At 42.7% G+C, this 27455-nt stretch overlaps 2 protein-coding genes across 2 annotated transcripts in view; one reads left to right on the forward strand and one right to left on the reverse strand.

The window, feature by feature from the left end:
* Nucleotides 1-1207: 1207 nt before the first annotated feature.
* On the forward strand, nt 1208-8057 carry G6PC2 (glucose-6-phosphatase catalytic subunit 2). Its single transcript, XM_079982162.1, has 5 exons — nt 1208-1865; nt 2270-2379; nt 4662-4773; nt 5324-5439; nt 6333-8057. Exons 1-5 carry the CDS (start codon nt 1648-1650, stop codon nt 6842-6844), a joined length of 1068 nt encoding a protein of 355 aa, XP_079838288.1. The 5' UTR covers nt 1208-1647; the 3' UTR covers nt 6845-8057.
* Nucleotides 8058-11426: 3369 nt separating this feature from the next.
* Nucleotides 11427-27455, reverse strand: part of ABCB11 (ATP binding cassette subfamily B member 11) — a 51172-nt gene continuing 35143 nt past the window's right edge. The window contains exons 21-29 of the mRNA XM_079983792.1: nt 25231-25335; nt 24964-25125; nt 22269-22472; nt 20583-20824; nt 20117-20273; nt 15614-15811; nt 14907-15113; nt 14253-14399; nt 11427-13301 (exon numbers count right to left, since the gene is read on the reverse strand). Of these exons, the coding sequence (XP_079839918.1) occupies nt 13101-13301; nt 14253-14399; nt 14907-15113; nt 15614-15811; nt 20117-20273; nt 20583-20824; nt 22269-22472; nt 24964-25125; nt 25231-25335 (1623 nt within the window). The 3' untranslated portion in view covers nt 11427-13100. The remainder of the gene's footprint in view (nt 13302-14252; nt 14400-14906; nt 15114-15613; nt 15812-20116; nt 20274-20582; nt 20825-22268; nt 22473-24963; nt 25126-25230; nt 25336-27455) is intronic.

Raw genomic sequence — 27455 nt, forward strand, 5'->3', positions numbered from 1 at the left:
AGCTAATGGGCCTCCTGCTGCTGCTGCGCCGCCGGAGCACAATTTCTGTTCTCATTCTGAAGCAAAGTTCTTAACCAGAGGTACTATTTCTGGGTTAGCGGAGTCTGTAACCTGAAGCATATGTAACCTAAAGCGTATGTAACCCAAGCTACCACTGTAATGGCAGTGGCGCCCACTTGAGAGGGGCTGAAATGGAGTTCTGGCAAGTTCCAGCTGAGAAAAAGCCCTCCTTAAGCTTGCTTTAAGGCCAAATATGTTACAATGCTGCTGTTGTCCATGTAAACCTGATACCTTAAGGAAGGAAAGGACCACACATTATGAACGGTACAGCGCTGCCGTTTAAATGGCCACCCCCACTGTGAGGTTTCCTCATCATCATCCCTACAATGAGGCAGAATGAGGCAGGTGGCAGATTCTGAGGTCCAGGAGCAGCCAGAGCTGTGAGTGCCTATGCCAGCTTGTGGCCCTCAACTGCAGTGGAAAACACTGTCCTTTCCCAGTACTGTATTGGAGTAAGATTAAACTACCAGTCCTGCTGGTTCCTATCTGTGCCTTGGGGTAGGCGCCATCTTGTCCTTCACCTCATAGCTGTCAACTTTTCCCTTTTCTTGTAAGGAATCCCATTCGGAATAAGGGAATTTTCCTTAAAAAAAGGGAAACGTTGACAGCTATGCTTCACTTCAGATGGCAAAATGTCTTGAACAGGCCTTGGCAAAAGGGAAAGAGGGAGATCTCATAATGGACTACTGTATTTATCAACAGCAGGCCTCTTTTACATTGCAACATGTAGTTCTGCCCTTTTTCTCAGTATTTTCTAGACCAGCACAATGACCAATGCACAGAAGGTAACCTATTTGGAGGCACACGGCTTTTTTAAAGATCTTGTTGCTGTGTGTATTATTACTGTTTACAACTGCAATTTAGAAGTATAATAGGCTGTACCAGTGCTATTTTTCTAGAAAAAGAGGTGCAGGAACTCACCATGAATGCATCCATTCTTCTCTTATAATGGCAATGGCACCCACCTGAGAGGTACCGAAACTCTGGTGAGTTCCGGCTGAAAAAAAAAAGCCCTCGGCTATGCTTAGAGATGGGCATGGTAACAGAAGCAGGTTTTAATTTCAAATAAAAATGCAAAGCTTTAATGGCTTCTGCCTGCAGTGATTATTCATGTATTTCTGGTTTTTATAGTAGCAGCAGCAGCAGCAGCAGCAGCAGTAGTTAATCAAGGGTGCAAATGGCAAATGCCCAGTCTTGAGAGAAATGAGCTGTGCAAAAGATTCAGACAAACATGGCCCAACTGTTCATATAATGGTTACATAAGACATGTATTTAGCATCACACACCTTTGCTCACAATTTGCTGCAGATCAGCATGTCCTTCAGTTTTCTACCTCCATTAAAATGGCAAGCAAACAAAGGGGGGGGGGGGCTCTTTACAAAACCAGGAGAGCCATGTGTCTTTGCCAAGAGTCACATGCTCCAGGAACGGACAATATAAAAGCAAAAAATCAACTATCGTTCACTGCTTTCATGTCCTCGTCTACTCTCCTTCAATGGTTTCAATTCTCCCATTGAAGCTAAAGAACAAAAGGGAACTTGCTTCATGCAAGGGACTCGGTCTTAGTGCAGTTTCTAACAAGTTAAGATGGATCTTCTCCATAGCCATGGCGTGCTCATAATTCAGCATTTGCAGAAGGATTACAGGTCATACCAGAGCTTTCTAAACTTCATGTCACATGTCGGAGATCCTCGGAACATTTTTACAATTTATTTTCCTCTTTGGTTCCAGCTTAATCAAGTGGTTGGGACAAAAATGATCTGGGTGGCAGTGATCGGTGATTGGTTTAATCTTATATTTAAATGGTAAGGTTTGTTGCTTCCTTGGAAACTTTGGGAATGGCAGGATCCACAGTCTTCTGAGATCAGAAATCTTCCGGGGACTGTTGGTTACTGAAATTATTTAGGGTTTCATTGAATGCTAGCCGGAGTTGATCCATTAACACTGATGTGTATAACTAACTTAGGCTCATTAATTCCAATGAGTCTGTTCCCTTAGTTGGATGCAACCTGTAGTATATAAGCTTTGAAGAGTTATCTTCCCCCCTTTTAAACAAGACAAAGGAAAGTAATGCTTCTGCTTCAGCATATTATGGTAAAACTGATCTAGCAGTCAAGCAAGAATCAGTAATATAAAGGAGACTGGTATGTTGCTAAATTATGTGTTGGATTTGTGTGTCCATTGAAGATAATGCTTTCTTTTCTGTCAGGATTTTGTTTGGTCATCGTCCATATTGGTGGGTCCAGGAGACAATGATCTATCCAAACCAAACTACCCCATGCCTTGAGCAGTTTCCTATAACATGTGAAACAGGACCAGGTAAGATATAGAGTACGATCTGGATGCCACTGCAAAGCAGAACTGGGGTTGGTCTGTGCCTGCCTGGGAACATTGCTTTTGGTTCTATGATAGAAGGAAGGTGGGGAATAAATGTGAGAATAATTTTGTGTGTGTGTGTCTCTCTGTGTGTGTGCCTTCACTACTATGGAGTTGCAAATGGCCAGCTGCCTGGTTTTTATTTGGGGGGGGGGAGATTTAAATTAGGGAAGAAATTCTCCAGAATGATTTAAAACAGCATGAAGAACTGAAAAGACCTGGTTCAACTGCCTGTGATAACATTCACATCCTTGCCCCCATCTGTAGAAAAGCAGTGTAGAAAATGCTAGTCTTAGTAGAAGATTTCAACTTCAGAAGTAGGTTTCATAAGAATGATTAACTGCAGAAAAGAAAGAAGGAAGAGAAGGAAAATTAATCTGCTACAATTAATCTGCTACAATGCCATCATTGTAGCAGATTAATAGATCAGGTATTATTTGTCCCATCAGCTACAGGGTAGCTGAGTCAATCATTTATAAGGATGGCTTTTAAGTTCTGGAAACCAATAAAACTATTTAGGACCAGCAACATAAGTGGCTTGGTATCCATTTCCCTGAGAAGTTAATATCTAGTCTGGCTGCAAAGAACAGCTGCTTGAAGTGTTTCTTCATGCCATGCTTTTCCATACCATGTTACCAAGTATTACTACAGGCCAACGAAATATGGATTTGACAAAAAGGAGCTGTGAGCAATTTACCAGGCACAGAAACATAGCAAGCTGCCTTATACTAAGCCCGTTTCGTGGAACCTTGTCTACACTGAGTGGCAGTGGCACTTCAGGATTTCAGGCAGGGAGTCTCTCCTAGCCCAATCTGGATGCTGGGGGTGGAACCTAGGACCCTCTGCATGGAAAGCAGATTCTCTAACAGCTGAGCTATGGCCCTTCCCCAAATGCAAGTGCCATGCACCAGCACCACATGGTCTTGAGATTAGTCTGAAGACATGTGATACAGTTCTACTGCTGAAGCAAAGGAACACTGGCCCCATCAGCCAATCGCATGGGAAACCTCCTGGGTTTCGCATGTAAGTTGGAGGGCAAACGGGATACAAGTGAAATAAACTGATGTAAGGAAACAGCCTATGAGAATGGGCTGTTTGTATATAACTGTCCCGTCCCACCCCGGCAGCTCCATACCCTCCAACATTTCTCTGATGAAACTAGCGGTGTCCTATTTAATAATTAATGATGATGATGATGATGATGATGCTTTTATTATTTAAGTCTCACCCATCTAACTGGGTTGTCCTACCCACTCTGGGCGGCTTCCAACATACATAAAAACATTATTAAATAGTTAACATTGAAAAACTTCCCTATACAGGGCTGCCTTCTGGAGTCTTATAAAGGTGGTATAGTTACTTATCTCCTTAGCTCAGGGGTAACGTAACTCCATACCCTCCAACATTTCTCTGCTGAAAATAGGGGTGTCCTAAGGAAAAGCCGGACATTCCAGGATCAAATCAGAAACCAGGAAGGCTTCTGTAAATCCAGGATTGTCCCTGGAAAATAGGGACACATGGAAGGTCTGCAGCTCCATCTCTAACAGATGAGAGATTAGAATGCTAATTTTGCTACCATGAGTATGGATCAGTTACCTTTATGGTTAGGGATTTTCTTTTCTTTGTTTTTTAAGATTCATTGGCTGCTAGTTTCCGTGGGTGATTTCTCCTTCTCTGGTCTGATGGGAGACGTATCTTAAGATTGGGCATCTAGTTGCTCAGCATGAACTGCATATGAATACTGCAGGCAATTTAGTCCTATGGGCACATCTGAAGTTTATAAAACACCTCTTACCTGCTCCTGATCACTGTTTGCTGATCCCCCTGTAACTGCAGTATTGTTAATTACCGCATTTTTCGCTCTATAAGACACACCAGACCACAAGACGCACCTAGTTTTGGAGGAGGAAAACAAGAAAAAAAATATTCTGAATCTCAGAAACCAGAACAGCAAGAGGGATCACTGCACAGTGAAAACAGCAATCCCTCTTGCTGTTCTGGCTTCTGTTATAGCTGCGCAGCCTGCATTCGCTCCATAAGACGCACACACATTCCCCCTTACTTTTTAGGAGGGAAAAAGTGAGTCTTATAGAGCAAAAAATACGGTAAGTTGTTTGGAATGCTACATGCCAACAACCCTGCCTTGTGACAGACACGTGGGCTTTGGAGATGTACTGGTGTCTTTTGTAATTTTACCACTGCCTAGTTTTGTTACTTCTCCACAGGAAGCCCCTCTGGACATGCCATGGGATCATCATGTGTCTGGTATGTGATGGTGTCAGCAGCCCTGAGCTACACGGTGAGGCAGAAAGGGAAATCGACCATTAATCTGCACAGGTCAGTCTCTTTCCCAAAGCCCCCCGTTTAGGAACGTTATACATTTGCCACAAGATGGGCAGTGCGAAAATGTGAAAATGCTTTCGGTCACCTTTTGTTACTGTTTTTTTGTTCAATCAGCAACAATACAAAGGAGATTTTGCAGCGATCCCTTTGGTAACTTAAAGCCTTGTGTGCTGTTAATGCTGAACTCAAGAGAGATGAGCGGAGGGTGAGATGATAAAGACATGCCCATACCGCTTCCAGTTATGGAGACCTTTCACCATGAAACAATTAAAAATAACAAAACATGAAAACAAAATAAAGCAATTTTTTTGGTCTGATGGACATGAAAAACAAGTAGTGGCATGCCAAATGCCAAAATAAAAAACAAGAAGTTTCTAAATTTGAGGACTCTTTGACTTTGAGGTCCAGGCCAAATGACCCCTGTGGCATCCACTCTGATCAGCCCTGAACTGAGATTTGGATGCTGAGAAGAGAGAGGGGAAAAACAGTCTAATAATTTTCATTTGGTTTTTGTTATTATTTCCTCCAACTGTTTCTTTGACAGACTCACCTGGTCTTTCCTGTGGAGCATGTTCTGGATTATTCAGATCAGTGTGTGTGTCTCGAGAGTCTTCATAGCAACACATTTCCCTCACCAAGTCATCCTTGGAGTGATTGCTGGTAATAAGGACAGAGCTTTCTTTTTCTATGGCAGGATTTTCTATGTACAGGATTTTGGAAATTACGGGAAAGTGGGTTCATAAGTATATTATGTGGGTAGTGGGAATGCATATCTAACCAGGTGTTCATGTCAATGTTAAAGTTGTTTTCAAAATTTTGAGGCGATAAGGAATAAGAAGCGGTGGCAGCAGGGCTAAATTTCACACACTGATTTTAACTTCTTTAGCTGCTGGCTTCTAGTTAAGACTTTTAAGTGAATAGGAAGTGTACTTAGTTTAGGCTATGTACCCATTAGTGACTTAAACTCCTCTGCATTTCAAGTCACATTTCCACATTGCGGTACACACCAGAGTGACGGTGGGACTGCCTCCACCTGATGTGCTGGACCTATTTGGTTTCCCAATGCCTGCAACCCAACTCCATTCAAGAAGTTCTCATCTGTGCATGTGCAATGACTTTCTCAAGTGGACACACAACTACAGAGCGACTGTGGCTTACCTTTTCAATCCAGATGGGGCGTGTGTGTGTGTGTGTAACCTCTAAGTGGTTTTTAAAAAGGTAAAACATTAAAAGTAACAAAAGGCAGTTAATAACAGGTATTTTAAAATGTTCAAAAGATGATTAAAATCAACAGTAAACAAAAGGATTAAATACATGCCAGCGTTCTTCATGTCTGGATACTCTTGCCTAAACAAAAACATTTTAAGCAGATGACGAAAAGAGAACAGCGAAGGTTCCTGTCTTACAAAGGGATACATTTTGCAATACCTTAAATATCACAACAAACTCTCATTCTGGTGTGTGGGGTTTTTGGGGTTTTTTTGGCTAAGCGTGGAAATATATCCGTTTCAAGTAAACACATCACTTCTAATGTCTCGTTTCTTCATTCCCAGGCATGCTCGTTGCTGAAGCGTTTGAACATGCCCCAGCCATCCAAACAGCAAGCTTAAAAACATATATCCAGACAAACGTGTTCCTCTTTGTTTCCGCTCTCGGCTTTTACTTGGTTCTAAAGCTTATCGATATTGATCTTTTGTGGTCTATTCCGAAGGCAAAGAAGTGGTGTGCCAACCCAGAGTGGATCAATATTGACACGACTCCATTCGCCGGACTGGTGAGGAACTTAGGTGCCCTGTTTGGGCTAGGCCTCAGCATTAACTCTGAGATGTTTATCTTGGGCTGTAAAGGTAAACATGGCTATAAACTGAGTTTCAGGATGTCATGCATAGCTACATCCTTAGCCACGCTGCAGCTCTATGATTTTATCAAGATACCCACCCACACCGAGTATCTGTTTTACATCCTTTCTTTCTGTAAAAGTGCAGCCATACCGCTTACGGTAGTGGCCTTTGTTCCGTATTGCATATACTTGCTCATGAAGCCAACAGAAAAGAAGTTTTGGTAGACATTAATGGTTGGTTTGCCTTGGAAGATCCTGGAACATCTTAAGATGCCAAGGATGCTCTGTGGCCGAAGACTCAAAACAGTTATTTCACTTTCTCTCACTCTCCATTCCGAACAATGGTGGGTATATTTCTGATTTGTAAAATCGAAAAGATGCTTACACCCAGGACTGAGATTCTCATACCAGAAATAATGATCGGTTAAGACCCAAATACTGACAATTAGACTGTTATAACATGGCTGCCTGAGCTTCCAACAGTTATGAAAAGTTTGTATATATGTATGTATTGGTAGTCAAAGCATGCTGGATTTTTTTCTGCCCTGAAACTGAAAAGTGCTTCGCCTACCTGCTCCTCTGTCTCAGCCCAGGAGATGTATAGTTTTACTCAGCACTGCATTTTCTGTATTTGTGTGGGCATGTGTACATTTGTATAGTTACTAGTAAATTAAACTTGCATTCTGCAAGCACCTACCTATATTTCTGGCAACCCCTAGAGCTCACACTTCCCTCACATCCAAGCCTTAAGCAACTCTGTGACCCATGTGTGACTTACTTTGCTCTCTGCGGAAATGCTGACATCTATTCTGAGGTAAATGTCATGACCCAAGTTATTACTGTTAAGATCCAATATATTCATTTTGTCAGACTTTTCTATTAATCAGTGTTTTGTGGACTGTATATGTGCCAAATTTCGGTTTGCTAGGTGACCCATAATTTCCACCACCTTTTGGGAGTATATATTTTTTGTCTTGTATCTTCCCATCCCATTTAGTGAGACACAGAGGCTACAACCCTATACTCACTTAGCTGGGACTTAAGAGTCAGTGAACTCAATGGGATTTCAAGTAGAAATGTATAGGATTTGCACTGTTACTCTCTGCCTTTCAGAGCCTTTCAGTTTTTTCAGGTAACTGTGGAGTGTTTTGGATAATGAATGTGCAAAATTTCAGCTTTCTGGGAAGCCTGGAAGATGCTCAACCATTTGAGGGTGTTCTTTGAATACTCTGTTTTGTAGGAGCTGTGTACAAATGTCCCATTTTTAACTTTGTGTAGCAACTGGGGTGCTTTGGACTGTACATGTACCAAATGTTAAGGCTCTACAATATTGGGGCTCATTTATTACTGTAATGAGAGAAAATGAGTGATTAATATTTACTAAAATTATGCTGTTATATGATATAACTTATCTGGATCATATAATAATTTGTGAGGTAGCTACAGTGGTACCTCGGGTTAAGTACTTAATTCGTTCTGGAGGTCCGTTCTTAACCTGAAACTGTTCTTAACCTGAAGCACCACTTTAGCTAATGGGGCCTCCTGCTGCCGCTGTGCCACCGGAGCACGATTTCTGTTCTCATCCTGAAGCAAAGTTCTTAACCTGAGGTACTATTTCTGGGTTAGCAGAGTCTGTAACCTGAAGCATCTATAACCTGAAGCGTCTGTAACCCGAGGTACCACTGTACTAGTAAAATGCTGTCCTCAGATTTTTCCAAGAATGTGAAGCAAAAGTAACTACTTAGTTGGTCATTACATAACAGGAAGGCAAGTATTTCTGCACTGATATGTCACTTGTATTTTTGTATCTTGCATGGTATTTCTGCACCCTCCCTTGAACTGTGCAGTCTAGTGATGAAAATGGAAACATCTTTTATACATTAAACTTCTCTTTCAAATACTGGTAATATCTGCATTACTTAACAGGTCAGGAGTTTTTACCCCCTGAAAGCAGCTGAATCATTGTTAGATAAGTATACAGAGTTGTAGCTTAGAAAAGGACAAACTATTTATTGATATGCATGCTCTGTGCTACATACAACTTGTTTGGAATCATAACGTTCAGCCTCACAGCCGTTCCACCTTGCTAGACCAAGGAACTGAAAGATGCAGATATGTGAGAGATAATGCTTTGACCAAGCTCATGGCAGAGGTGTGACCTGAAGCCCACATTTCTTCATATTCAACTGGCACCCCAAATTCAGCACCATTAATTCATCATATCCCAGCTCCTGCTAGGAAAGATCCACTGCAATACCATGGATGCATGCTATAAGTAGATGTTTAGACGGAACCAAAGCTAACCAAATTTTCTTTATTAATGGCAGTCACAAAGATTAATCTATATATCATTCACACACATCCAGCACTTGGCAAAGTCATTTTGCATCTGGAACAATAAACATGCACTAAATCTAAACCAGGGATGGGGAATCATTTGCCCCTCCGGATGTTTGATTCCCAGCTCCCATCAGCCCCAGGCAACATGGCCCAATGGTCAGGGATGATGGGAGTTGTGGTTTAACAACATATGGAGGGCAAGAGGGTCCCTAGCTTTGCTCTAAAATACTATATAGGCCTTTGACAAAAATATCCTCACAATAAGCAAATATGAGTGTACTGTATTTTAATTCTGCCACTACACATTGGCACACAATGCAGCTTATCTCAGTCATTTCTGGGTGTCTACTGTTCTGCTCACATCAGCATTCTTGCGCTCCACGGCTGTTTACGTAAACATCATAACATTATGCTACATACTTCTCAAATGCAAAAAGTAGGGTGCCTTACCCAGGCAGCATACAATCAATTCTGAATATTGTATTCATAGTACAGTGCTTTTGCTTTGTTTTAACAAAAGCCACATACCTAATTGTATTGTTATATTGCTGTGTTGTGTTCTGTCTTTTTATTTTTATTTTAAATACAAAACTCCTCCAGAGGCACAAAGGCATGTTCCCTTTGAGAGACGGAGGGAGAGAAGTGCATCATAGCAGGGATGGTGTCTGAGTAAAGAAAGCTTAGCTGATGAACGACACACTTCAGTGAATTAAATTTACGTAAATATAAAATATTAATTGTGAAGGAAAAATCTTTTGCTTTTGATGATAGTAGGCACTGTATTTGAAGAGGCATTCATTTCTTTTCTGTGTGTGCAAGAAGAGGCAATCCTATACTCACTTCCCTGGAGGGGGTGGGGGTAAACACCACTGAACCCAGTGGGACTAAGTTTTAGTAGACATGTATAGGATTGTACTATAAATGTTGCTGCCTTCATTTGCTCTAAATATATTATTGAGCTATTGCCAAAGGATTTCCCCCCCTTTTTCCTTGGTGTAAATGTCAGTAATTTTCACAAACATTTTTGACATTCTCCTGTTAAGTGACAATCACCGATGCTTAACAAGCCTGGAGGATACTAGAATGTCACCTTGTGAACTTAATTTGCAATGCATGAAGAGTTCCAACACAGAGCAGGGGGATTTGGGAAAACCGTTTATATCAAACCAGCTACAATCCCAATTATTCTTTTGCTGTTAACGGTTTCCTCTCTGTAAATTGCTAACAGCTACATGAGGGGAAATCTAGTTTTAAATTGATTGATTTTTGGCAGCATGTATATTTCCAAATTAACAGATTGCATTTACAAAAAGCCCTTTCCCACAAATCTTATTTAAGATTTGGGGTTACCAAGTACCCTTAAAAAACAACAACCAACGCTCTGGAACATCACACCTCTATAACGATGGATAGCCCTTGTTTGGGACTCATCAGTTTGAGCTGCCTTACTTCTAAGTCACTGTTTGATGCCTAATTCAAATGCCCTTTCCACATTATGATGATGAAAGCCCATAATAAATCCCATGAATTGCCCAGATGAAAAGGTAGAAAGTATGGTCATCTATAGGCCTGGCTCTTCCCATTCAATCAGCCAAAGACAGCTGTGACTTGGCAGCATGCAGCTGTCAGGGACATAAGGAGGATGCAAACCACCTCTGGGTACCATCATGGCCTTGGAGACAGAATCCCCTTCTTCAGGGGATGAGGCTGAGGATTCTGAACCAGAACAGAGAAGGCAGTCAGGGCCAGCTTCCACCAGATGAGCCAGGAGGAAGTTCCCCCCCAGCTTGAGAATGATTGGACTTGGGAGACTCCATTGCAGAAACCCCCAGTGAGACCATTGCCTTTGAATACCAGTTCCTGGGAATCAGAGGTGGGCAGGATGTCATTGCACCTATGTCCTGCTTGCAGGTTTTCCAAGATATCTGGTTGGCTGCTGTAAGAACAGGATGCTGGACTAGATGGGCCACTGACCTGATCCAGCAGACTCTTCTTATGTTCCCACCAGAGGCTCCCCCACTCCACTGTAGTAGGAGGCTACAAGAGCAGGTTGGGGCCACTTTAACTGAAGAAACTCCCTTAACCTTCCAGTGCAGGCAGAGCTAACCATTGGGATTCAGCTGCTTCCAATGCATAGGGCCCAATTGGTTTGTTGCTGAAGCAACACCAGAGCTCTGTGTTGCTATAGCACAGCCTGAGCCTTGCATCCAGCCTGAATTTTGCCTTGTGCTGTATCCAGCCTGGTCCCTGCCAGCCTCGTCCTGCACCCAACCTGAGCTATGCCTCACTGCAGAGTAGCACATCTGATTCCAGATAATAACAACAGTAAATTAAACCACAATTTGCTGCCCTTTGACAACACCCGCTTCACTCAGCCTAATGGTTCTGGATGCAGTTTCTTCTTTCCATCCTTTTTAAAAGAATGATATTTAGTCAGCAGAAAACATAAGACAGCAAAGACCCAAAATTTCACCCCTTGCTTTAATGAAAACATATCTGTACACAAGAAGCTGGGTAGCCAAGTGGTAAAGTGAGGAGGAAAGTAGTGATACAAATTCTCCTTTCTGTATCTCCACGTCCATACAGTGTAGATTCTTTACTTACCAGTCTTCCCCAACCTGGTTTTGGACTACAATTCCCATCAGCCCCAGCTAGCACAGTTGCTGGAGGCTAGGGGAAACTAGTTTAGATATTCAGTTAGCATTGGTTGTTCACTTCTGCAAACACATGACAACAAACATTCCCTACCCCCAAAGGACCGAGTGAAGTGAAGCCCCATTTGCCTTTTCCTGCGTTTTCTTTTCCTGATTCAGCAGCACTGATGGTAATTTTTCTGTCACTTTCTGCAGCATCAGTATGAACAGTCTCCTGCACCCCCTAGCTGTTTTTTTCAGTGTTCTTTGTTTTGAGAAAGGCATTGCGGCAGCTCCAGATGCCTTTTTAACGAGCAAGGGAAAAACTGCAGCTGACTTTTTCTGCATTTGAGAAAGCTACCATAACAGGACCTATAGCTTGCTGGTGCAATACATGCCCTGCCTGATCCATTTATATTCATGTGCACTGAATGGTTTGCAATGGAACTGTACACCCCTATGTCAAGATGCATCCAGACAGTTCAGTGTGCTGGAATGATTGCAATATGGATCAGCACGCAAATCCATACATAGATCGGCATTGGCTTTGTGCGAAATTTCTCCCTTGTTTGATTGGTGGTGAATATAATTTCATAACTTGCTGAACCTCCAGTGGCACATGCAGTGCACTCATGTGCAGAACAGGTGTCATGGACACACACAGCCACCTTACAACGCTTCCTTCGTGTTTAAATGTGGACACCTGCATTTAGATATTTCCATGATCACAACTGTGAAATGAGTAATAGTAGGTCATGCCAGTGGATGCCACTGTTTGCCCAGAGTGCCAAATGGAAGCTGTTAGGATATTTCTGTTCCTCCTTAAAAAGGGACCAGGCTGTTGTGTGTTACAAGCCTGCGTACTTCCTGCTCACAAGGAGTTTCCATTTTGTATATAGCTTTTGTATCTGTCTGTTGCCTCGACATGAAGGCAGGCAGTCATGTTTTTCCTTTGTTCAGACCAACGCTGAATAAAGTTGTAAATATGCTCTTCTGGGTGCATCTTCTGTTGCGGAGTCTGCTGCAAGGGCGTGCACGAGTCCTGGAATGTGTCTGAGGCTTGTGTCACTAACTGACTGATGCTGTCCTACAGGAGACCGATGGATCGTCTGGAGATGCCTGTTCTCCCTGGCAGTATCCCAACAACAGGTGGACCGGGGACTACAGATCTGCAGTGGTTGACTTCACTGGTGTCACAGGTATGTAGCCTAATAATCCAGACATATAAATACTTCGGCAGAACTTTAGCTGATTAAAAAACAACAACAGGTTTTGAGCACTCTCCCAACAGCATCACTGTTTGAGTAGATGTTGCCTTTCTTCGTACCACAGCAAGTTTAATAACTGATGTCACAAGCTGGCAAGCGGGGGGGGGGGGGTGCGCTTTCTCCTGCACGTTTGCAATAGCAGAGTGAATGTGTAACAAAGATTATTCACATGTTCATCCTTGGTCTTATCACATCCCCAAGTAAATTACATTGATTGTGTCGTGGAGTAAGTGTGAAAGCTCAGCTGATAGGTGCCCCAGTGGTAACCAGTTTGTAGTATGCCCCTTGCTGGGCCATCAGTTCTTCATGAGTGCCCTTTTCAACGATCACTCCTTGAGACATGACAGCTATGATATCAGAATGCTGAATGGTAGAAAGGCGGTGAGCTATGACGATGCACGTTCGGCCTTCTCTAGCTTTATCCAGTGCAGCCTGCACAGTCTGAAGACAAGGGAGAAAGTGACAAAGTAAAGGTAGTAAAGGCAGCTTTCTGCAGAGTATCTCAATGTTGCTCCTGGCAATTGCATTCTAATCTGGTCATTCACATAACATATATATATATATATATATATATATATATATATATGTAACCAAATAAGTCCTTTCTCCCCGAAGTAGTGTTGAGCCTTTTGGGCTTGCTGATCATAAGGTTAGTGGTTTGAATCTGCACAATGGGGTGAGCTCCCATTGCTCTGTCCCAGCTCCTGCCAACCCAGCAGTTCAAAAGCATACCAGCACAAGTAGATAAATAGGTACCACTGTGGTGGGAAGGTAAACAGCATTTCCGTGTGCTCTGGCACTCATCATAGTGTACTGTGCACCAGAAGCGGTTTAGTCATGCTGGCCACATGACCCGGAAAAGCTGTTTGCGGATAAACACCATCTCCCTCGGCCTGAAAGCGGATATTAGCACCACACCCCATAGTCACCTTTGACTGGACTTAACAATCCAGGGGTCTTTTACCTTTACACCCAAGCATTCATTCTAATTATTAAGAAAATCATCGCATGATCATCACACGAATGTATGGGAGAGGAAAGAACCGAAGAAATGTTTCTGCACCCAGTGATTCACAAGTGAGAGAGCAGCTCTTTTCATTCTATTCATTTGTTATCTTTGAGGCATGATTGATGCTACAGAACCATTCCTTCACAGCTGGCCTTAAGATACGGTATGGGATTCAGTCATGGTGAAATAGCTTTGCCCCAACAACCAAGGAGCAAAGCCTAAATTTACAGTGAAGAAGGTTGGTAATAAAGTTCTGCTTGAAAAGTTTCATCTGTGAGGATGACTTACTCATCATCAAAAGGTTAATATGCAAGTATGAATTGCCCTACTTGCTCTACGTTGTTGTTTTTTAGTCCACGTGGTTTACTCTCCCTCCTCTTTACCTGTTCACTTTCGGTATCCAGAGCAGATGTTGCTTCATCCAGTAGCAAGATCTTGGGATCTCGGATGATGGCTCGGGCGATAGCGATGCGCTGCTTTTGCCCACGAGAGAGCAGCGATCCCTGAGAGCCAACGTTAGTTTTGTATTGCTGGAAAATATACATTGGCTGAATTTTAAGCAACTCCTTTTACCATCAGAAATATGCACAGTGCTGCAGTACTGGAAGAAAATAATGTTGCTGCTTGTGGGGGCAATGTGGCATGAAACTTAACAACTCTTATTCGTGTTTTATTGGTGATGTGAACTACCCTTGGGATATGGAAACTTTCTCAGGGTAGAGAGTAATCTACGTTTTATCCCCACAATAAACCTGTGAAATAACTGAGAGATGGCGACTGGACCAAGGTCAGCCAGTGAACCTTATGGATGAGAAGGTATTTGAACCTGGGTTTCCTCACTTTTAGTCCAACAACTCTAACTGCTAGACCACGCTGGCTGTCCAAAAGTGAGCTGCTGTTCAGGAGTATATTATAGCATGTGCATAGCTGCATCTAGGAAAATGGTTGAGATTCTGTGACTCACACACCATGGATTCCTTATTTAGCCACCGTTCCCTTTCACAACACTGAACACTAGTGAAGAAGAAGATGCTTACGTCAGGAAGCGATATGACGAAGTCATGCAACTGGGCCTTCTTAGCTGCTGCTATCACTTCTTCCATGGAAATCTCTCTGGTGTTATCGCCGTATTTTATATTGTCAGCAATGCTACAGCCAAACAGCACAGGTTCCTGGGACACTATCCCAATTTTAGATCTCAGAAAGCGGACATTTACTTTCTTGCTGTCATGTCCATCTATCAACTGCACAGGAAAAAACCCAGAAAAGACAAAATATTTATTCATGGACTATTGGCGCCATCGTAAGGGAACCTCAGTTTTAAATTTTAAGTTAAGTATGAGCTTACTAAACTTTAAATAATTTTCACATGAATCTATGCTAAATGCTTAAACCCCTTTAAGTAAAATTATATTTGAAGTATCTCTTCACTCCTCTTTTATTCCATGACCTCCCACCTGGTGTATTCCCTGCACTGCAAGCTGGGTGATTTGCAGATGCACCTGCTCCCTTAGGGGGAAATGTCCACGAGAGTCCAGGCTCTGGCCCCATAAGCACTGATGGTCAGGAAAGGTTCCCCTAGGAGTTCTCATCCAACCACTTCATGCACTGAAACCAGAACTGACTGCTTCTGCATCCTCCAACTGCTGGGTTCAGGGGGTCGTGATGGGAGAACTGCGGGTTTGCTTTATAACAACTCTTCGGCGCTCTTTTACTATGTATGAAAGCAGAGAAGGCTACATACCACTTTTCCTTCCTCAGGGTCATAAAAACGTTCCAGAAGTTGGACACTGGTACTTTTGCCACATCCACTACTTCCAACAAAGGCAAGGGTTTGTCCAGATTTCACAGACACCGAAAGACCATTTAGCACTTGGACGTTGGGACGAGAGGGATATGTGAACTTGCAGTTCAAGAATTCAATGCTTCCACGAAAGTTATCCTGATTATACAGAGAGAGAGAGAGAGAGAGAGAGAGAGAGAGAGAGAATGAATGTATGTTCTGGGTGCGGTTGAACTGAATTCACAAATGACTCTTACGGAAGTAATGATTACTATTACCACTATTCCTAGAACTGTCATGATCAATTACACTTTTAAAACCGATTAGCCATGTAGTTCTTAAATGATAAGCAGATGGAACCTAAATCAATTTGCACGTTGCAAAACCTCACTGAGTAAGCAGACAGTTGCACCTTAGTGTGGGAACATACAAGACATTGGTTAAAAGGAGAAAAATCTACCACTTTGTGGTAGAAGGAAATAACCTCATGCATATTTCAATCAGATTTGCAACATTTGCAACATTGCAATAAAAAAAAAAAACCCAGGCCCCAGGCTGCAAAAATATAACACGTTCAGTACAGTGTGGAAAGTTTAAACGACATGTTGACATTGATTGCAGCTGACCCCTACCAACTTCTGTTGTTTCCTGCGGTTCTTACCTAAGAGACAATGTCACAGCACTAGCATCACTGAGAAAAGTAAACTATTTGCTCATTTTCCATGTAAGCTAAGAGCTTTAAGTCTCTTTCCCATCAAATTAGGCAGAAGGAAGTGGGAGTCAGCATGTGTGCAACCTGCACAGGTTGGCTGGAGCTGATGGAAGTTGTGGTCCAAATCATTTGGAGAGCGCTAGGTTGGCAAAGCCTGCTAACAATCCTGAGTCCTGGAGCTTTGGTTTGCTGTTACCCAAATTATTAATCTGAACCTGTGAGATTGAGTTGAATAACTGCACTGATTGATCAACTGGCAACAGACTTACGTAAGGCATTTAATCTCTTTGATTTCAGCGCATCTGCTCTGACTAACACTGAATAGCACCTGCTTTGTTCAAATGGGGCTTACTCATATAAGTGTGCATAGGACTGCTGCCTGGGACTTGCCCCCACAAATAACACTACTTTTTCAAATCTATTCCATGTCATTTCTGAGTTGGACACTCCTCAGAATGAACCTAGCGTAATGCCCCTAGCACAATAGGAAGGGAAGTGGTTTTCACATTACTTTTATGTGTATGATGGCTGAAATAATTCTGAAGCAGCAGCGTCTGGTTCCTGAAGATGCTGAACCAAAAAGAAGAACCAATGAAGCAACAGAGGCTGGTATATCAAGGGAAGCTTCCTTGTACTGTATGACCCAATATCAGAGAAGTCCACTCTCTCCTATTGTTCATTCTGCGGGGTGAGCTATATCGCTGAGGTTTCCGTTCTGTACATTTTGTGAAACCATTCTAACAGCCGCCAGTTTACAAATTCATTAATCTAGATGAACTGCTTTGTGCATTTTTTTAGTGAGTCATTTGTGCCTCATTTGTTAAATAACAGCCAACTTTCAATAGCCAAAGGAAGTGGCGCAGGATTCCTAATACACCTTTCTCTGCAAGTATTGCCTAAGTTCCTCATATTTGCACCATGACAAAGTGAGGCGCAGTAAATTCACTGACATGCAGGTGTCCATTACATATCCAGCATTACAGTCTGCGGCTTGTACAAGGGCAAAATAAAATGTTTGCTGTTACCAGGCAATACCAGGCTCTTCATTTGATAAATTTGCCTTCATCAAGAAATATTGTATTCACACACATTCTCTCTCTCTCTCTCTCTCTCTCTCTCTCTCTCTCTCTCTCCAGTGTGGTATAGTGGTTAAGAGTAGTAGACTCGTAATCTGGGGAACCGGGTTTGTGTCTGGGTGACCTTGGGCTAGTCACACTTCTCTGAAGTCTCTCAGCCCCACTCACCTCACAGAATGTTTGTTGTGGGGAAGGAAGGGAAAGGAGAATGTTAGCCACTTTGAGACTCCTTTGGGTAGTGATAAAACAGGATATCAAATCCAAACTCCTCCTCCTCCTCCTCCTCCTCCTCCTCCTCCTCCTCCTCCTCCTCTTCTTCTTCTTCTTCTTCTTCTTCTTCTTCTTCTTCTTCTTCTTCTTCTTCTTTTCTCTCTCTCTCTCTCTCTCTCTCTCTCTCTCTCTCTCTCTCTCTCTCTCTCTGTGTGTGTGTGTATAGTGATACCTTCCACTTTTCTTTTGTGGAATCAAAGTGACCAACTGTGGGCTGCTTTGCACATCATGGCTTACCATGTACAAGCCGACATCTCACACTTCATTCCTCCCTTAGCTCTTGTGGCAGCAACAAGCCAGAATCCTTGGCTTAGAGTTGATGTCTGGGTCCAGGTACTGTGGTTTGTTTTCTCTCAAACAAGACATGATCAGGAAGCTGAGAACGAGCCTTGGCTTTAGACCATGCTTTGGCGTGTGTGACTTGACACAACTCCAAGCCTGGCTTAGGTATGCTAAGCTAAGGACTATGGCTTGTTGCACTACTTGTGCCAAGGGAGGAATGAAGTGGGAGCCAGGCCTTATGCAGTCAGAATGGCACCATACACACAAACACACATAAGAGGGAGGTATTAGTAGGTTCTGGAGAGCCCCAAGGTTTGCACAAGTGCAAAAACCTTTAGGGGGAAAACCCCAAAGGGGTGGGAGGGGGCTGCAAAAATAGCCCCAAGAAGGCTGAGCATGCGCAGCAGCCACAAAATGCTGATTGACTGATTTGGTTGGGCGGGAATGACAGAAAAGCAGGTGGAAGAGCAATGGAAGAGTATTCTGAACCTCCACATTTTGCAACATTTTGTCTCAGGTATGACTTTTAATTGATATTGAAGAAAGACACCACTTAATGCTGAATCAATACTTCATTCACACATATTCAAGTTATTGTGCGATGGCTGCAGTGAGCAGGTGGCAAACATGGTGAGTTCATAATCTACTCCACTGAAGAGTTATTATGTGGTGTGAACTTTCACTAGGAAGCTAAGTAAAATTCTGTGGAGCTGCTCAGTTCATGGCTTTGTTTCAGGTGGAAACATTTCCCACAAGTTCTAAATGGCCTGAAGAGTTGTCCATGCACAATGGCCGTGACTATCCAGGGATCTAGACAGGGTACATACCCAGAGAATGGAAGGAATTGAACTGGGAACCGTCTGCATTCGAAGCAAATGCTCTGCGATGGCCACTGAGTCTCAGCCCTCCCCCCTTGCCAGTGCTATAGCAGGTACATGGCTATGCTGGCACCGGGTTCACAAGGGTGCTCAAAGCACAGCTGCTTCCCCTTCTTCCTAGGAAAGATTTCCTAACAGACCACATTTTTTGCAGACTATGAAAAAGGAAACCCACAATTGCTGCCTGTTAAACCACGAGGTTTGATGATATTAACCATCTGGTTGTTGTTGTTGTTTTAATTCTGGTGTTTTTTTATGTTGTTGGTTTAGTTCCTAATTGGTTTTAATCACACCACCTATTTTTCCCAAGGTGCCTTGAGGACCTTAGAAATGTGTCTAAGTTTCAAAACATCAGTGCTCACAGAAGACTGCAAGAACAACAGTACAGTGGTATCTCGGGTTAAGTACTTAATTCGTTCCGGAGGTCCATACTTAACCTGAAACTGTTCTTAACCTGAAGTACCACTTTAGCTAATGGGGCCTCCTGCTGCTGCTGCGCTGCCGGAGCACGATTTCTGTTGTCATCCTGAAGCAAAGTTCTTAACCTGAAGCACTATTTTTGGGTTAGCAGAGTCTGTAACCTGAAGCGTATGTAACCTGAAGTGTATGTAACCCGAGGTACCACTGTATGTTGGGAGGACTTAACAAGGGGCTAAGACTGGAGGGATAATCTGGAGACAAAGAGCATATAAATCTTGAGATGAGTTACCAGGAATCATCACTTAAAGAATTCCTTCTTCTAAAGCTGAGAGCACAATGAAAAGTCGGGCCACATTCATGGTCCCTGGGGTATGTGCACTAACTTTATTCAAACTACAACTGACCCCAAATTGCCTTACCCTGGGCACATATTATCAGTGGCGTAGCGTGGGGGGTGCAGGGGGGGGCAGCCGCACTGGGCACAACATCTGGGGGTTAGGGTTAGGGGGCGCAAATCCACGGGTTAGGGGGCGCAAATCCATGGGTTAGGGGGCGCAAATCCATGGGTTAGGGGGCGCAAATTACATGCCTTGCCCCGGGTGCTGACAACCCACGCTACGCCACTGCGTATTATTTGTTCGAGCCAATGCAGTTTTCTTTAATCAAACACACTCTGTGCCCTCAAGGTACCAGCAGACCTTGTATAGCTCTAATTTTATGTTCTTGACACACTGTAATCTTCTTTGCTCCAGTATAGAAGAGGGAACTGGATGACCTTTGGATGCTACAATTATGTGATTCTAATAACACGAATTTCTGCTCTTACCCATTTTTCTCCAGCATCACTGTAAACACTGATTTGGGGAACACGATCCACCAGCTGAAAAAAGCGAGCTGCGGCTATTTTTGCTTTGGCATAATTTGGTGTATAGGAGGATGCTCTTCCTAATGCAGTTCCACTGGTCACAATAGCAGAAATCACCCTGAAATTAAGAAGGAAAGACGTCAGCTTATACATGATGTTAGGAAGAAGAGCTCCAAGTCTACTATCCTGTTTCCATCAGTGGCCTGCCAACTATGTCAAGCAAGGCTGGAAGGCAACAGCTTCCCCCCCTCCCCATGGTTGGTCTCCAATAACTTATATATCCAGAGATATACTGCCTCTTAACACTGAGTTGTCATTCAATTTTATCATGCCCACAAATGTGTCTCTTGAGAATGCATGATCAACTAACAGGTTCTATTTGGGAAAGATACCGGTAATTTGTGTGGGTGTGTTTCTGTTCCTTTACCTAAACACATAGCTGTAGTGAAGTCCTTCCTTGTCAACTAAAAATCCTCCATACCGATAGGAGACCGAATTGGCTATAAACAGAACACTCTGTGCAAAACCAAAGCAGAATCCATAAACATTTGCTTTTTTGACTGCTGCTCTGTAAGGGACTTCCAGCTCTTTCTCATATGCTTCAATAAATTTTTTCTCCTTCCCAATTCCTGCGACAGTCCTGATGTTTGCAAGTGCTTCATTGGAAATCTGTTAAAAAGAAAAAGAAATGGAGGAGTAGCAAAGAACTGTTAGATGTCAGTCTGAGAGATATGGGCCATACATCTGGTGAGCTACTGTATCTATCATCTATCTATCTATCTATCTATCTATCTATCTATCTATCTATCTATCATCTATCTATCTCATCTATCTATCTATCATCTGCCTATCTATCTATAGTTTTAAAGTGTAAGTTTGGTTTCCACACCAGTTTACTAAGAATCTCTAGTTTTGAACTGATTCAGTTGAACTTACCAAGGTCAGGCCAATGGAGACACTCTAGGCCCTCATACCCAAATCAGCTCCTCAGTCTGAGGAACTTGCCTCATTGAATAGCCATACAGACTTACTTTGGTTTTGACCATGTGCTCCACCTCTGGCCCTTGCCTGTCTATCTCCACCAGCAGCCTGTCTTTGATCATATCCTTGAATTCTGTCTCTCTGATCCTTGTCTGCTACCACTGGAACCTGACTACTAGCATATATTTGCCCATGTTCTTGCCTTCTGGCCCTCTTACTGCAGCTAGTTTCAGAATCTGACCAAGGCCTGACCCCAGGTTTCCTAATCTAATATTTTTTTTTTTTACTGTACTGGTGACTTTTCCAATATTGGGCAAGAAACAATTCCTGGCATTAGTTCTCAAATCTAGGCGAGGGTGATGCTGTCTACATAAGCATCTTAAATACACATTGACAATACAGCTCAACAAACAAAAGGCTTGTCTTAGCTTGTTCTGCTCCTATTCTTTATCACATTCTTAAGTTGCTGGTAATAGCTGTGGACAGACATTGTTCTCTCATTGTAGGCTTTTACGCCATTTGTTCTGCATAGCTATACTGTCAGTTTCAGTCCTATTATCAAACTTTTAGCAGCTTCGGCTGATTCTCTGGCTGCATCCCTAACTGGAGAAAGAAAGCAGACGTAGTCCTGGTTACATCCGGATTAGACTACTGTAACACACTCTACACAGGGCTGCCTTTTGCAGACAGTTCAGAAGCCTCAGCTGGTGCAAACTGAAGTTGCTTGTGAAGGCTAAGGAAATATGTAAAATCGATTGTATACCAGTTACACTGGCTGCCAGTACATGTCAAGGCCCACTTAGAGCACACACCCCTTGTGATTTGGATGCCCATATATGCAATGCCAAATGTGTCTTTCAACTCTATCCAACCAATTGCAACCAGAAGCTAAACACTTTATTTTCCCTCACACTGCCCTTCTGAGAAGAAAAATCAGGTTTCCAAGGAACAGAGTCTTTAAAATACTGCTTGACAAGTAGCGGGGGGGGGGGGGGGGGGACATTTCAACCCTACATGGCTATGCCAGGCCCAAAATGCCTGTTATCACTGACAACACTGGATGATTGCATTATTACTCACCATCTCATTTAATCTTAAATGATGTGCTTTTTGTAGTTGTTTTAAACATTACCTTCCCAGTTGCTTCCAATGCTTGTTTGTCCTGAGAGGCAAACCCTGTTAGCATCTGAGACTGCACCAAACCAGATAAAGCCAAGAATGGCAAGAAGCAGATGATGACCAAGCTGAGCTTCCAACTGAAGTAGAAAGCAATAACAATGGCCACCCCAATGTTGGTGACAGAGTTCACAATCATGCCGATCTGGCTGCCGGTTGCCTTAAAACAAGCAAAAGAGAGAAAAAAGAAAGAAGAAAAAGATCACCAACACACTCTCCCACATTAAGCACTTTTTGCTACCTCAAAGCTGTGAAGGAAGGAGAGCTATTGTTTAACATCCAGCTCCTATTGCCAAGGAGAAGCAAAGAGTTAGAAGGGATTTTGGAGGTAATCAGTTGCACAGCCACCTTTTCTGTGCAGGATCTGCAGTGCAGCCTCTCTGATAGATAGCCATTCAGATAATAATAATAATAATAATTTATTATTTATACCCCGCCCATTGTAGCACCCTGCTTGTGGTTAACGCTTAGCTGGAATGAAATATTCAACGCAGCAATAGAGAAATTAAAATAATAATTTATTTGTCAGACAAATAAATGAGAGGCACAGTGGTATATAGTTACCAAGCTCTGGCCTGGCCTCCTGCCATTCTGGCCAGCACTTATATTTCCTTAACCCAGCCCCCTTGCTCCTCCTTTGGCTGCCTCTGTCCAATCAGCCTGGTTGAAATTCCTATTGGCTGTTTGCTAGAACCAATCACAAAAGATACAACCATTTCCTATTGCCTTTTATGGGAAATAAAAGCTATATTTATAATTGGCAAACAAGTAGCCATTAACCTCTACAAGGCACCTTAATTACCAAATCACCTTTGCCCCCTTAATTCTAAAAATAGAGCAGATGGCTAAAACAGATGGTGGCTAATTCTATTTTAAACAGGTATCAAAGATCTTTTGTACGCATCATCAATGAAAGATCTCCTTCATTGGAGATTCCTTTAAACAAAAACCTGACAACCATCTGTCTAGAGTGCTCTGATGGTGCTTTCCTGCTTGGCAGGGGGGCTGGTGGCTGATGGCCCCTGTGATCTCTTCCAACTATATGAAATAAGAATCTAGCATAAGGATTTAACATTTCTTAAATCCTTTGCATAATTACATTTAAGCCAATATATTTAATACATAACATATATAATTTTTTTATAAGCAAAGACGTTTTCAAAGTAAGAAAAAACTTAAAAACACTTTCTTTCCCTATTTCCCTTAGCTCTTGCCCTTAGGAAAATGTGGCTCAAGTCTCTAATGGGAGGCACAATAATTCTTACTATTTAGCAACTTAATTGTAGCTTAATTGTACTCTGCAACATGCAAGGTCAGTGACCTCGCTCTCAGCCTTTTATGACCGCAATAAACCAGAGGGCCTCTCTGGCCAAGAGGATGAACATCTGCCAAAATCTGAGCCAGGCTAGTTCCTGCCTGGCATGAAACATTTGTGAATTTGAACTCATTTTTAAGATACAACCTTGATCAAAAAATATAAGCTTGATAAAAATGCAGGCTTATGATTAGATGCCTCACCATCTGGCTAGGTTTCCCCAGCCACTCTGGGTGGCTTCCAACAGAATATTAAAATACAATAACCTATTAAACATTAAAAGTTTCCCTAAACAGGGCTGCCTTCAGATGTCTTCTAAAAGTCTGGTAGTTGTTTTTCTCTTTGACATCTGGTGGGAGGGCGTTCCACAGGGCGGGTGCCACTACCAAGAAGGCCCTCTGCCTGGTTCCCTGTAACCAGGATGTTGAAACACCTCCAGTGAAGGCAGTCTGAGGCAGTCTGTCCCACTGCCAAACAGCTCTTTCCATTACAAAGTTTCTCCAGAGATTTTTATCCGAAATCTATTTCCCTGAAGTGTTCTAGACCCGCCTTCAGGAACAAGGAGACTGAGCAAGGATGTGTTGCCAAAGCACCTCTTTTTCCTGCCTATGTCACTGAAAAACCTTTGGCACTCCTAATTGTGAAAACAGGCCCATCAGCAACACACTCATGGAGAGGGTCTGCAATGGCTAAGCCGCCCTCGTGGCTGCAATGGGCTTTGTTCATTTTCCCCAGTTTGTAGCAACTTGTGGCATATGGGAAGATAAGTTGGGTCCAAAGTGTGAATTATGGATTTGAAAGGAATTCCCATTTATGCTGTCTGCTCCTCTTGTTTAGGTCTCTATCTCAACCACTTCAGACTGCATGTGGGGCTCAAATGAAGGAACAGCTTTACACCCCCATTGCCTCTGTACATGGGAAATTGAACATTAAGGGGAAGAGTCCTAGGCTGTTCCCTGATGTGCTTGGTTTTTTGTGTAGGAACCTTTGAATTTAATCTGAGAAGAATCATTCCATCATGTAAGCCCACACTTGGGAATGAAATGGTACAACTGAGACACAGCTTTATCATTTCAGTGAGAACTAGGCCTTATACTTTTGGCTGAACATTGAATGCTAAAAGATGCTACAGTGTAAAAAAAAATTCAAGGTGCAAAATAGCAATTTTTTTTCTCCTTAAACTCACCTTTCCAGCAGCTTTCATTTCTATGGATTTTCAGAGGCATGTTTAGCCAATAACCCCATGATAATAATTGTCTCAATTTGACTGAGTGGATGCCCAGCTGATGTGGCAATATCTGAAGTGCATTAGCTACTTTTATATAAAATCTCTTACCCCTTGAACCTGAGAGGCATCAGTTGCTAGTCTTGTGGTCAAAGCCCCTGGGCTGTTCCTGTGGTCATCGAACCAACCAATTTCTTCACCTAGCATGGCCTCGAAGCCAACCTTCCTTAGCCGTCTTGTAAGCAGCTCACCAGACTTTGCAAATGTATATCCCTGAAATGCATTTAAAGAATGTGTAAGTCTAGACATGCCAGCCACAAGGCACCTAAAAATGAGAAAAGAAAAGCAACAGAACAGCCAGTCTTAATGGTCATTTACCTGTAAAAACTGTGTAAAAAATGATATAACTCCAATCAATACAAAGAGCAGGCAGATGCCATTGATCTGCAATCTTTGTTCTTCTTCATCCAGGATAGAAAATGTCTTTTGGGAAAGAAAAGAAAGGGCCATAATATTAAGTGCCAACTAAAACAGTATAATTTTATTATCTATTTAGGCAATTTATACACGGCTTCATTATAATCATCTCTAAGTAGTGAATTGAGAGCCGCTACTTCAGAATTCATGTCACATGATTGCAATGATACTGGAAATCATAGGATCATGCAATCTAGCCCATGGGTAGCCTGCAGATGTTATTGGACTCCAACTTACAGCCTGCATGGCCAGTGGCCATGGTTGTTGTAAATTGTAGGGGGTCATTGTATTGGGTACCTCTGATTTAGCACATTTTGGTTTTACAGTTGCCTTGAGTATTGCTTGTGTGAGAACTCAGTGGAGTGCTGCAAGCAAATTTTGCCTAGTACAGCAGTGGAAGGACAGATCCTGAAGTTGAGGCTCCAGTACTTTGGCCACCTCATGAGAAGAGAAGACTCCCTGGAAAAGACCCTGATGTTGGGAAAGATGGAGGGCACAAGGAGAAGGGGACGACAGAGGACAAGATGGTTGGACAGTGTTCTCGAGGCTACCAGTATGAGTCTGACCAAACTGCGGGAGGCAGTGGAAGACAGGAGTGCCTGGTGTGCTCTGGTCCATGGGGTCATGAAGAGTCGGCTCGACTAAACAACTAAACAACAACAACAACAACTATTGAATTTTCCCAAATGTAATCAATAGGCTATAGATTTTTTTATAAGGGACTTTTCCTCTACCTAAGCACAGCTTGGTACTAAAAAAATAAGGAGGTGCCAGGCCTCAAATCTGTCAGGAGGAGAAGCCATTCTCTCTAATCTGAAATGTATTTGGTTCTACTATAGTGGATCAGACAAAGTGAATATTGTTTTTCTATCTTTCTCTTAACCTCTTCTCTGTATTTTCTTTCTTTTTCCTTCTCTATCGCCCCCCTCTACCAATATTTCTGTGTTTTTATTGTATCTCTATAAAAGTCTTGGTTTGGTTAAAAAATTGGGAAATGTTTCAAATTTTGTATTTTTCTCTATACGCTTTCATAAAATTTATTTTTTAAAAATGAAATGTATTTGTTTCATATAGAATAATTATCCTACTTTTCCTTCTGTAGTTTGAGGTGATAAATAGCACAATTATAATAAAACACTATTAAAACCATTAAGAAAAAGGAACTGTTGAGAATATCAGGCCAGCAAATTAAACTGTGTTTCAGTAGTTGCTGCAGGGAAGTATCCCATTTAAATGGTGTTTCCGCTATTCATAACTGATGGCACTAGGCCATTTGAACCCAGGTATGTTTAATATCTGGGTTTCAAAAACAAAGGATTAATCCGCACCAAGAAACTAGAGAACTTGGACCCAACTGAAGTAGAAACAAATCACTGACGTGGGGGGAAAAACCACAAAAAAATCTTCCATGCAGCTTTTAAGAGGCGTAAGGGACTAATAACCAGAGAAGAACAATGGCAAGTAGCAAGTCTTTGAAAAAGTCAGGTTTTAAAAGCCCTTCAATCCGCTAATAAGTCTTCAGAGAAGGAGCAGAAGGCTCAGCAAATTCCACTGCCTCTTTTTTGGCAAGCATTTATTTAAAATGTTCCCCTAATCCTCATAAAGTCAGCTGCAATCACATGCTCACTGGGATATGTAAAACTAAATGTGTGTGTGTGTGTGTCAAAACTCAAATGGAAAAACAGGAAGTTTTCTGCTTTCTCATAAACATGCCCAAAGCCCCACATCCATGTCATTAAGAGACACTATAATCAGTGTGCCTCCAATGGAGGGCATAGATCCTGTTTGCAGCGGCGTAGTGTGGGTTGTCAGCACCCGGGGCAAGGCAAGTAATTTGCGCCCCCTAACCCAGGGCAAGGCAAGTAATTTGCACCCCCTAACCCGGGGCAAGGCAAGTAATTTGCGCCCCTAACCCCTAACCTGCCGCCGCTGCCAGCTTCTTCTTGCTGCTGCCTGGGCTGGTCGGGTGTGGTTCTCTCCCGCGCTCAGCGCTGTGCTGGGCGGCCGCTGCACTGTCCCTCCCCCAGATAGTCCCTCCCTTGCTCTCTCTCCACTCCGCACCACAACGCACGCCTGGCACCCTCCCCCTCCACAGTGGGCAGCGACCCGGCAGCTCGGATCGGATT

The sequence above is a fragment of the Podarcis cretensis genome (genome assembly GCF_951804945.1).
Source record: "Podarcis cretensis genome assembly, chromosome: 1".
NCBI lineage: Eukaryota > Metazoa > Chordata > Lepidosauria > Squamata > Lacertidae > Podarcis > Podarcis cretensis.